The sequence below is a fragment of the Ursus americanus genome, chromosome 25 (genome assembly GCF_024610735.1).
Source record: "Ursus americanus isolate L20-20 chromosome 25, mUrsAme1.1.p, whole genome shotgun sequence".
Lineage (NCBI taxonomy): Eukaryota > Metazoa > Chordata > Mammalia > Carnivora > Ursidae > Ursus > Ursus americanus.
In genome coordinates this window covers 46,060,662-46,073,221 of record NC_142151.1, presented here as the reverse complement: position 1 = coordinate 46,073,221, position 12,560 = coordinate 46,060,662, and the positions used below count along the sequence as shown (strand labels likewise).

Below are 12,560 nucleotides of genomic sequence, written 5' to 3'. Positions count from 1 at the left end.
CAAGAAATAATTAACGTGAAAACATAAAATGAACGTTGAACAAAAACTATTTTGACTCTTCCAGTTTAGAATTGATCTTTAAAATCTAATTATTTGGATCCCTTCAGTTTACCTGAGCTTAGAAACTCTTTCCATTCTATACATCCTGACTTTAACTTTCTGTAATGTAAAGAAATATTCTGTAAATTTATTTTTTTTAATGTCAATTGTCAACAGGGTAAGAAAGCAGTTTTTTTTTTGCAATGAATCATACATTTCATTTGTGTCATTTTATATTAGTATTTTTTAAAAGATTTTGTTTACTTATTTTAGAGAGAGATAGAGAGAGTGAGCAGGGGGAGAAGGAGAGAGAGTGGGACAGAGAATCTCCAGGAGACTCCCACTGAGCACAGAGGCCAAGGAGGTGGGTCTTGATCTCATGACCCTGAGATCATGACCTGAGCTGAAATCAAGATTTGGACACTTAACTTACTGAGACATCCAGGCACCCCTTATTTTAGTATTAATGTTGGGCAAATTTTTAAAATTGAAGTAGAAAGTAAAATATGATTTAGTACACATGTAGTTGATTTCTTACATGTTCTTTTTCAAAAACATAAAATAAGCTTAATCTTTTAAGCATGTCAATGAATCTATTGAATATGGCAATATATGATGAAATTAATTCCTGTCATATAGTTATTGCCATTTACTTCTGTACAAGTTTTCCATGGTAAGTGATCTCAAATATCAATTTTTCATAATTCAAATGACTTCTTTAAAGATTGAATAATGTTTTATTTTCTCTGAAACTAGGGTTACTCTAAGTGTCAGCTACTAAAACAATGGATGCCACAAATCTGTAATTCTCCTAATGTTTTTGCCCTTATGCCAGTTGGTTTATACCATAGAGGGGATTAAGTTGTTAGCTCAAGATTATCTTCCATATGTGTCAGTGGTATTTATTCTTGTCTATGTCTACAGTCATCATACATTTCCCTAGTCAATATTCTTGAAAATATTTATTGATTAATTTTAATGAAATCATACCAAAACTAATCCATAACACAAAGTAGAAACCACAATTAATTGATTGATCTTGATAATTAATAAGAATATGGCTTATATTTGTCAAAACTCATCAAATTGGATACTTAAGATTTGTTCATTTCATCAGACATAAATTTAAAAGTTATGAAAAAATTGAGTTCTGGATATCTGGTTTACTTTTCACAGTGACATGGATTATCAGTTCTGTAATTTCTTTGCATGCTCTAGGCTTATTCAAGTGTGGCATTGAAGAAAAAGATACTGAGGCTTCTCACTGTAAGGGAAACAAATTACAAGCAGTTGTTTCTTTTTTTTTTTTTAAAGATTTTATTTATTTATTCGACAGAGATAGAGACAGCTAGCGAGAGAGGGAACACAAGCAGGGGGAGTGGGAGAGGAAGAAGCAGGCTCATAGCAGAAGAGCCTGATGTGGGGCTCGATCCCAGATCGCCGGGATCACGCCCTGAGCCGAAGGCAGACGCTTAACCGCTGTGCCACCCAGGCGCCCCACAAGCAGTTGTTTCTTAAGTAACCTGTGCAGGGTATATCAGAATTGGAAGTATAGGTATGAATGTATTACACACTCACACACACACACACACACACACACACACACACACAGTCTTCGGAGGGCTAATAAGCAATAACTCACTAACCAACATAACCAATGTCCACACTGGTTTTTAAATGTCACTAACTAAAAGGAACCTGGGATCCCCGGAGAAATGACAGTGTCATTTTGGGCTGATTAAGGAAGGTGTAAGAGAGCTAAAATCACCTTGTTCTAGAGAAGTACTCAAAAAAAGAAGAGGACAAATAAACAAAGTTCAGAATCCAATTAAAAGAGGCTCCCATTCACCATATTTCTGAGCACTAGGCATATGAATGCATTTCAAATAAAATATGATTCATTTATATTTCTACTACGGCTAATGTGATTATGCTGACTCAGAAAACAATGTATATGATTATCCCTCCAATTTTATATGCTCCTTTAATATCATCACCAGCTCTTTTAAATATTAAAAAGCACAGCTAAATATGCTATGATTCAAACAAAAATTAATACATGAATGTTTATAACAGCATTGTTCATAATAGTGCCCAAGTGGAAGCAACTTAAATGTTCATCAGCTGATGAATAGATAAAATGTGGTACACCTGTGCAAAGAATAAAGTATGAATAGATTCAATAACATACATAAACCTTGAATATATTATGCTAAGTGAAAGAAACTAGTCACAAAAGACAGCATATGTTCTAGATTCCATTTATATGAAATATCTAGAATAGGCAAATCCTGGAGACAGAAAGCTTATCAGTGGTTGCCAGGGGCTGGAGGAAGGGAGTGACAGGGAATCACCGCTTGATAGATATGGAGTTTCTACCTGAGGTGATGACAATGCTATGAAAGGAGATGATGGTGATGATTGCACAACTGTGTGAATGTACGACTAGCCACTGAACTGCACACAGTAAAATGGTTAAAATGGTGCATTTTATGTTATGTAAATGCTACCTCAATAAAAAATGTAGTTCTGGAAAGGCATATAAAAAATTGCAGATTGGACTGGAAGACCTAATAGCCTTAGAACCCTAACTTCAGGATAGCCAGCCTACTTTATGGAAATCCTTGTCTTGTGAGCAGAGGAGATTGAAAAGTGAGATGACAGGATAGAATGTGTTAACTAACTAGCTTGCATAGCTGATGTCCTTGGTGGTCGTGCTTTTTAGTTTACAGGAATCACAGGGACTCAAAGACAGACAGGGCTTATGTTCCAGTCACAGTCCTAGCTCTTCATCCAGAAACACGGGGTGATAGGCTGCTAAGCAAAAAGCTGAAAAAATCAAATGTTAGGATCTCAACTGACTGATTTCCCATTCATCTCTGACAAACAAGCCACAGAACAGCCAGAAATGAAACCAGCAGAGAGACAGTGATGGAGGTACGAGAACATTGCATATAGACCGTGTGCAAGCGAGTGAATTAACAAGAATGGTACAAGCCTGCATGAAATTAAATACAGTATTAGCAGACAAACAACAAGATAAAATAGTTCTAGAAAACTTTTGGTAAGCTTTAGATTTTAAATCTAGCTCCATATCAAAATCGTTTGCTCAGACATTATAAAGAGATTTTCTCAGTATACTTATTTTCCATAAAGTGTTTTATTAGAAGAGGAAAGGATTATGTTATAAGTAAATTCTTAGGGAGAGGAGAATTAAAATGAAATTTTACAGTTCCATAGCTAGTTAAGGCAATTATCTTTAAGATGTAATTAATTAATTTATTTTAGAGCGAGAGAGAGAGAGCATGCAACTGTAAACACACAAGCCAGGGAAGGGGCAGAGGGAGAAAGAAAGAGAATCTGAAGCAGACTGCTGAGCATGGAGCTGTCATGGGGCTCAATCTCACTACCCCAAGATCAATACCTGAGCTGAAATGAAGAGTTGGAAGCCCAACTGACTGAGCTACCCAGGTGCCCTGAAAGCAATTATCTTCAAGACAACAAGGTTTTATTTTAAATAAGCCTCAAGTTTTTATCAGTGACGTAAATATCTCAGAGAAGTGTGAGGAATATACTATAAAACACAGATGAATAAATTTTCCTCTTCTATATCAGGAGATAAAGGACATTTGCACTATGAAAATGCTCATAGTCTTTGTTCAATAAATCTGAACTCAGAAAAGTTACCTTAAAATTTAGGGCTATGATTCTAACCTTCATATCTCAATATAGTTATATCATGTTAGAGATTAATAAGTGTGGAAATAAATCAATACTTGAAAGTGACTTTGTTTCATATGCAAGCAAGAGAAGATTCAAAATTATCTTGATACAATGTTACTCTCAGACTTGCCTTAACACAATGCATTTCTGATTGGAAAGAAATGATTAGAATAACAAATCGTAATGTGGGATTTCGAAAGCCACTATGATTTTTTCCATGCATAACATAGTGTATAAAATCTATTACATAAATTTTGAAGTATTTAAACAAGTTAAATTTCTTTCTTTGATGTCAGTAAAGCAATTTAATAACCAGAGAAAAGCAGACACATCAGTAAACAGTGTATGATTGCAGAGAGAGAGCCCAACTACTATGTCAGCGTACATACTTTCAATCAGTGTCTTTTCTCATCCCTTTCCCAGCAAAACTACACTACTGCTTAAAAGGTCATGAGTTGTAGGGGACTGAACATGGCTTGATATCAGAATGCAGGCTCCACTGTTTGCTGCCTATGATGTATTATAGGTCAATGTACTCAATCTTCTGTCCACATTTTGATACAATTAAAATGTATTTCTAGGATTAGCAAGGGCATTAATAATAATGTTTGAGAAGAGTTTGACTTATCTTTGATAGTTCAAAAAATGCAGTTATTTTCAAAATTATGCCAATAGAAATAATTTATTAAAAATTTTTTTAAAAGATTGTATTTATTTATTTGACAGAGAGAGAGAGCACAAGCAGGGAGAGTGGCAGGCAGAGGGAGAAGCAGGCCTCCCACAGAGCAGGGAGCCCTGTGTGGGGCTCCATCCCAGGACCCTGGGATCATGACCCAAGCTGAAGGCAGATGCTTAACGGACTGAGCCACCCAGGTGCCATGCCAATGGAAATAATTTAAAAGAGGGGAGCCTGGGTGCCTAGTTGGTTAAGTGTCTGCATTTGTCTCAGGTCATGGTTTTGGGGTCCTGGGATGGAACCCTTAGTTGGACTCTCTGCTCAGCGGGGGAGTCTGCTTCTCCCTCTCCCTTTTCCCCTCCCTCCCATTCATCCTCTCTCTCTTGAATAAATAAATAAAATCTTTAAAAAAAAAGGATGTTTAGGTGCTATTTCAAAGCCCACTTTTATTTTTATTGATTTTTTTAAAAAAGATTTATTTGTTTATTTGAGAGAGAGAGAGAATGCAAGCACGAGAAGGGGTAGAGGAGGTGGGAGAAGGAGAAGGAGAGACTCTCAGGCAGACTCCCTGCTCAGTGAGGAGTCCCAGGTGGGGCTCTATCTCACAACCCCGAGATCATGACCTGAGCTGAAATCAAGACTTGGCTGCTTATCTGACTGAGCCATGCAGGAGCCCTTCAAAGCCCATTTTTAATTAATTAATTAAATAGTTACTCATTTTCCCTTATTTTATTTTTTATTATTTTTTAATTTAAATTCAATTAGCCAAGTTATAGTACATCATTAGTTCAGATGTAGTGCTCAATAATTTATCAGTTGTGTGTAACACCCAGTGCTCATCACATCATGTGCCCTCCTTAAGCCCACTTTTAAAATTTAAAGTTTATCTGTTTTGTATTTCCTTATTTTCCCCTATTTCTACTGGTTAGGTATCCTTGATACCTTCTTAAATCATTCCCTTATCTTTGTGTTGATGTGACTAATGGTCTTATTTCATCATCATTCAAAATTTGGTGTTCCAATTTGCTTTTACACATTTATTCTAATTTTGTAACCTATCATAAGTGGCATAATGTTTACATTTGTTTTTATATTATTTATTTATTTATTTATGTTTTAAAGATTTATTTGAGAGAGAGAGAGAGAGCATGAGTGAGTGGCAAAGGGAGAGAATCAACAAGCAGAATCCCGCCTGAACACAGAGCCCATCACGGGGCCAGACCTCACCACCATGAGATCTGAAACCAAGATTCGGATGCTTAATGCACTAAGCCACCCAGGTGTCCCTGTTTACATTTGTTTTAAATTAAATGTATGCCTTCAAAGTGACGTTTTTGTCATAAATATAAGTAAATAATTAATGTCTTATCAGTGTTTGTGAAGCTGTTTCCATCTGTTCAATTCTGATTATTCCCAAATTCCCTTCGATATCTGTTTCCACTTGTTGTTTTCATTATTTTAATTAGCCTAGAATGCCTTATTTGGTTTATTTTGATGCGTCTTTGTTGTTGCTGTTTTCTATATTGTATTTGGGTCTTAGATTATGATATTAGAGGATGGCTTTGATTAGGGAAGAACTAGTTTTGTTACTATGTAATGTGTCTATTACAGAATTTATATAGTTTTAAATATTACTACTTCCCTTCCTTCCCTAGAACCCTGAAGAAAAGACTTAAGTCAGAAGTGGAGATTACTTGGAAAATATCACTTAATTACTTGGAAATATATTTTATAGTTTTACAGTGGGGTAGATGAGTTTGGTTTGAAAGAAAAAGGAGTTGGATTAAGGTGAGATTAGGATGTATTATTAAATGTCTTTGAAAGGGTTAATATGACTAGATTATAGGCACAAAGCAATGAAACAAGTCAGAAGCTGTAGTTAAATATTTAGAGGACTTTATTCTTTCATTTTATACTGATTCATCAAAACTTCAGGTTCTTTGGGAGAAATGTTATCTTCTTTATGAAGTCACTAAAAGCTTGCTTCACTTGCTTATTCCTCAAGGTGTAAATGAAGGGGTTCAACAGGGGTGCAACAGAAGTAGTGAGCACCGAGACACCTTTATTTATGGCTACCTCTTCTTTTGCTGATGGCTTGATATAGATGAAGATGCAGCTGCCATAGGTGATGGAAACCACAATCATGTGGGACGAGCAGGTAGAAAAGGCTTTTTTTCTTTGTTGAACAGAAGGGAATCTCAGAATTGTCCTGATGATGTATGTGTAGGACAGAAGTACACACAGTAGGGTGCTAACGAGTCCAAATACAGCCGCAAAGATAACCATTTGTTCTATTACCCACGTATCTGAACATGAGATCTTCAGGAGGGGACCTGCGTCACAGGCAAAATGATCAATGGCATTGGAGTCACAGAATTCCAGCTGGAGGCCCAAGCTAAGGGGTGGGAGAATGATCATCAAGCCAGACCCCCAACAGCACAGGACGAATAAGGTGCACACCCTATTGTTCATGATGGTCATGTAATGAAGGGGTTTACAGATGGCAACATAGCGATCATAGGACATGGCAGCCAGGAGGAAAAATTCTGTTGCTCCAAAGAGAATAATAAAAAATAATTGACTTGCACAAGCATTGTAGGTAATGGTACTGTCCCCAGTTGATATACTGTACAGGAATCTAGGAATAGAGACGGTGGTGAATGAGACTTCTAAGAAGGCGAAATTTCTGAGAAAAAAGTACATAGGAGTTTTAAGATGGGAGTCTACCAATGTGAGGGTGATAATAATCAGGTTCCCTGTTGCACTCAAGATATAGGTGAGAAGTAGGAAGACAAAAAGCAGGGTTTGCAGTTGTGGGTCATCTGTCAGTCCCAGCAGGATAAAAGTTGTTATTGCTGTGTAGTTTCTCATCACTGACTTTTGAAATCTACCAATCAGCATGTGAAAATAAAAGATTTTTATGAGGTGATCAATATTTGAATTATGTAACAAAAGACTGAGTATAAAAGCCAAGCAAACCAAGTCTATATTTATTTTCTCATTTCACATCATAATCAATATTCCCACTATTCAGTTAGCTCTCCTGAATATTCCACGTATGAGCAGTAAAGATTATTCCTTCAGAATTCACGTTTCTGTAAAACAATCCGACGTTTCCCCAGATCATTCTTTGCACCTCAAAATTTGCATCCATACATGTTGATTGTAATTCATCACATGGATTGAATTTACAAGGAAGTTAGAGGGAAAAAAAGTGATGTTACTTGATGTGTACTTAAATGTTGTTTATCCAAAACAAACCTTGGATATTTATCACAACCAGATAACAAAGAGCATGACTTCTCTTCAGTTGTTATTATCAAAGGGTTGTTTTAAGGGTAACACGCATTTCCTCCAGAAAACAACTAAACAATAATGACAACAAAACACAACACTGGATCCAGAGATTTTCCTTTAACCCTTTATTCTTTTCTGCTTGTATTCCTCATTCTTAATTCAAAGACAGTTTGATAGACAACTCTTTTATCTATATTGTGAGAAAAGGAATGTCTTTATATGCATACATGTTATTTTTCAGTCATCTGTGGCTCTGTATCTCTCAAACGCCCTGAGATGAAATCTATGTTTAATATCTACAATCTTCCAGAGGCTGTGAGCCTTCTTCTTCTTTTTTTAAAATTTTTTTTAGAGAGGGAAGGGGAGGGGCAGGAGGAGAGGGAGGGAGAGAATCTTAAACAGGTTCCATGCCCAGTGCAGAGCCCAACTCAGGACTGATCTCACTACCCTGAGATCATTACCTGAGCTGAAAACAAGAGTGGAACACAACCAACTGAGCCACCCAGGCTCCCCACAGGCTGTGCATCTTTAATTATGTTTTTAATTCCTACTATCATCTCTACCTTCTCATCTTACTCCTACTTAGTTTAGGTCTTAAGGTTCTGCAACCTGATTTTCATATCCAACCTCCCACTGCTCTAACACTCACAGGAACGGTATTACCGTTGAAGCCATCAGCATATTTTTTTGGTAGTTTTTTGCCTGACATCCCCACAATATTTTGTTAAGTTAATGTTCCATCATTCTTCAACAGGATTCCATGCCAGCATCCTAATTTTCTTCTTGACTCTCTCTCTCTTTTTTAAAGATTTTATTCATTCATTTGAGAGAGAGCACAAGCAAGGGGAGTGGCAGGCAGAGGTAGAGGGAGAAGCAGGTTTCCCGCAGGGGGAGCCTGATGTGGGGCTCCATCCCAGGACCCTGGGATCACGACCTGAGCCGAAGGCAGTTGCCCAACCAACTGAGCCACCCAGGAGCCCTATATCTCTCTTTTTAGTGACCTACAGTCTCCTCATTCTCTATTCACCTATGAAGTATTTCTGTTCCCCAATATTTTGTATTGAGACCTTTCTTTTCTTGTTTTCTCTTTGTTCTTCTTCTTACTCCATGCTCTCCAAGAGGATTTCACTTCATGCAATTGATTTTATTGTCATTTATATGATGAATTCCACAGGCTGGACTTTTCCATATAAAACAATTGCTAAGTGTGCATCACCTGTTAGATGTTCTACAGACACTTCATACACCATGAATTCAACGTGACATCATGGTCCTTCTCCGAGCCTTCTTTTCTAGTGTTAACTATTTATTGACAAAAATTAGTCTCTTGTGGGTGGTCTGCAAGGCTCTTCACGGACAGGACCTTCCTTATTTTCTCATTTCATCACTTACAAATTCCTTACCGTTCTTTCTGATAACTTAATTCCACAAACATTGACTGCTTGTATCCTTCATATTTTTCACATGTTGTCTTCTCTTCAACGGCTAATATTTGATTCATATCAATGGGTCATTCAGAATTCTCCTTAGGTATCAGTTTTACAAAGAAATCTTCATTCACCCTCCCAGAGTATGTGAGATTATGATACCATGTTATTTATAAACACCTGCTGCTCACTCTTTCTTGAAATGGATCACATGGTATGCTTCCATATACTTATATTTCTCTGCTATGTTACTGTAAGCTTCTCCAAAACAGAGGTTATGTTTTTATATATCCCTTTATTCCCTATGTCTGACACATGAACGTTGTTATGTAAATGTAAACTGAAGAAACAAAAAAGAGTTGTCTGTGTGCTTAGACTGAGCTATCTTATTTAATGTCTATTCTGGTTAGGTTGCTCAGCATTCTTATTTTTCATTATGGTGATCAAGAATTTCATATGCATGTGAATGTTTGAGCTCCACCGAGACAATTAAGGAAGTTTGTTGACCCACCTCATCACTCCTATCCACACCTCCCTTCCAATCAGTGCTGTTACAGCATGTGCAGTCACCTTGTTTATATGTTTATATTATAGCTGGAGATACACATGAAGGGTGAGTAAAACAGTAACTGGCTCCCTTTTCCTATATTATGAGTCTTATTATTTTGTTGATATCATGTGTGACCATTATGTATATTATTCAACAAAGGAAAGACTCTATTTCTGTTTGTGGAGCAGTAACTCCTGCTAGTCCTCAATTAGCATTAATTATTTATAATGGTAGCTATGAAAATACGTCCTATCTGAAAACACAGTCTCTAGGTTTCTGCTATTTCTCCATTACTGAATGGCATAGTAACTCCCCAAGAGACATCAATTAATTTGCTATATGAATGATTTTTCACTAGGTTGGTTTTAAAATATTTCCTCCAAATGGTATGAGCCCTCTGAGTCTGGCAACATTAATTCCTCTCTTTCTAAGGACATGTGCCTTCTAAAGGCTTATGCGGGATATATAGCAGGGCAAACCGTGCTTTAAAGGGACCATCACAGGAAAATGGACACTCCTGAAGGGACTCTAATGAAAAACTCTGATAAAGGAAATAGTGTAGACCTGGCACAACTAACGTGAAGACACTAACAAAGCTACTGGCCAAAATTAGGGGCACCTGGGGGGCTCAGTCAGTTGTGTCTGCCTTCAGCTCAGGTCATGGTCCCAGAGTCCTGGGATTAAGCTTTGAGTCGGGCTCCCTGCTCTCTCTCTCAAATAAATAAATATTTTTTAAAAAAAACTACTGGCCAACCTTATGTAAGGACAGCCTGTCACATGGCGTTTACTTAATGCTTAAACTCTCAAGATTTCTCAAATCACTGAAATTGTTTCTTTGATGACTCTTCCACTCCTGAAGACTGATCTCTTTGTGAGCCTCTGATACTAACCAACGGCTTATACAAGGAAAGAAAAACAGAGTTCTTTGTTCTCAAACTTTCTGAGATTTTTCATTTCCCCTCAACCCTCCTTCTCTGGGCAATTCTATTTTTGCTTATTTTAGAAAAGCTCAATTTATTAATGGTTTTTCTTTCGTGCAAGTAACATAGTGTGCTAATAATTTACTATGGCTTATTCTTTGCTTTGTCCTTTGATATTTGGTTTGTATAAGAATTGATTCTCTCTAACCACTTCAGGGCTACAAAAAGGGCAATAAGTAGAACTAACCACAAAGTAACTAAAAATTGACATCCTGCTCTGATCTCCTTTTTCATACTTCCCCTCTGGATACACACCACACCAGGCAGAAGTTGCCCGAGTGAAATACTCTTCTCAGCCTTGCTCCTGAACTGTGCTCTGTGACCAATAAAGTGGCCTCTTTCTCCTCAGCCATCAAATTACTCAAATTATTGTTATTGAGGAATTAGGTATTAAGAGAACATTTCTGTTGAACTAATAGGTGTTTAGGAGGGATCGAATTAGTTCTGTTTAATTTTTTCATCATAGAGGATATTTACAAATTAGAAAATGTTAACATTTTAAGCAATGTGATATTCTTTTTGGGTACAAATTCCAGGGATTGAAAGGTATATTTCTATATGTTCTTGAAATTACACTACATGGGTGACAACTTACAGATGCAAATATATAGCCCCGGCTATGACCTTTCAAAGGGCTGTTGAATAGTTGATAACATGTCTACTATAGTTTTCCACATTAAAAGTTAAACCAAGCTTAAGTAACCACATTACAGAAGCAGATGCCGACAAATATTTCTTTCTCTTACCTTTTAAAAGAGAAAGTAATTCTCATGTCTACCTACAGTACTTACTCTGGGTAATTATTTGTGGTTTCAGCTGGCAGCTTCTTCCTGTGTTTCACTGTGTGGTGTGGAAGGAGATGTGCCTCAGCCCAGGTCCAATGGAATCATCAACTCACAGTCACTCTTCAGGCATTTTCTGGAGGGTCTTGAGTTCTTTGAGTTTTCTGTTTTCGTACCATGTAAAGACTCTCATTAGAGACTCTTATTTTAAACCTTGGAAGCATTTTCCTTTGGTTTCTGTCAAGAAAGGAAGAAAACTTAATGTAAGGGAGGAGAACCAAACAAATTTTCTCTGGGTTTTGGAAGAGCTCTGATTGTTCTGAGCCAGGAGTTGGCTTTCCTACTCCAAAAATAATGATATTTGTGCTCCTCTGCTCTATTTTCTGGGGGTGCACTGGGATCACTTGTGTGAATAAAGCAAAGGATCCTCAGTGGCCTGGGGTCTAATGTCACCAAGGAATCTTTTGCTTAATGAATTTTGGCAAAGCAACTAAAATAGACAGCAGCAGGGATGCTGTCCTTTGAGACAATAAGATAGAACAACAGCATCAGACAGAGGCTAGGTGCCCATTGTACTAATGAGAAAAAGTGTGCAAGCCTGACTGAAATCTCTACTACACTTCCTAAAGATATGGGTATAGGAGACTTTAATAATAAAAATATTTTGCCTTATCTAATCTCCCATGATATCATTTTGTTTGTAAATTTTCTAATATGAAAATATGTATTGAAAAAATTACTATGTTCAATGATATTGCAGGATGAATTTATTTTTTTAATCACAGGAATATTTACCTACATTTGAGAAACAGGAAAAATACATATATGGCAGATATATTTTTTATTCTACCTACAGACGATGCTTGATAAGACCATGGTTACATGGATGACTCAAAAACACTTCACTCGAGTAAAAACCACGGCTCCAATAATTTCTGCTGTGAAATATCTGCCCTTGAGAATTTGAAATATGTATTAAAAGGGACCCATCTGAAAATACTTTAAGGCATAAACTAAGGTTTGAAGGACTGGTTAAGAAATGTTGCTTTTTGATCAATTGTAAAAGGATTATAGAAATTACAGTAG

General features: G+C 36.8%; 1 protein-coding gene across 2 annotated transcripts; it reads right to left on the bottom strand.

Moving 5' to 3' along the window:
* Positions 1 to 6,361: 6,361 nt before the first annotated feature.
* Positions 6,362 to 12,107, bottom strand: LOC123778884 (olfactory receptor 6C2-like). Of its 2 annotated transcripts, none has more exons than XM_087855437.1 (2): positions 12,064 to 12,107; positions 6,362 to 7,337 (listed from the first exon to the last, which is right to left on the bottom strand). In XM_087855437.1, the coding sequence occupies exon 2, from the start codon at positions 7,307 to 7,309 to the stop codon at positions 6,362 to 6,364; it is 948 nt and encodes a 315-aa protein (XP_087711563.1). In that variant the 5' UTR covers positions 7,310 to 7,337; positions 12,064 to 12,107. The 2 variants fall into 2 exon arrangements, with proteins under 2 accessions (XP_087711563.1, XP_045632498.2); XM_045776542.2 differs by lacking the exon at positions 12,064 to 12,107 and adding an exon at positions 10,678 to 10,698 and having other exon boundaries at positions 6,362 to 7,315.
* Between the last annotated feature and the right edge of the window lie 453 nt (positions 12,108 to 12,560).

What these genes read in the sequence shown, in the direction of transcription:
- LOC123778884 (XM_087855437.1), bottom strand. Translation starts at nt 7,309, where the DNA reads ATGAGAAACTACACAGCAATAACAACTTTTATCCTGCTGGGACTGACA.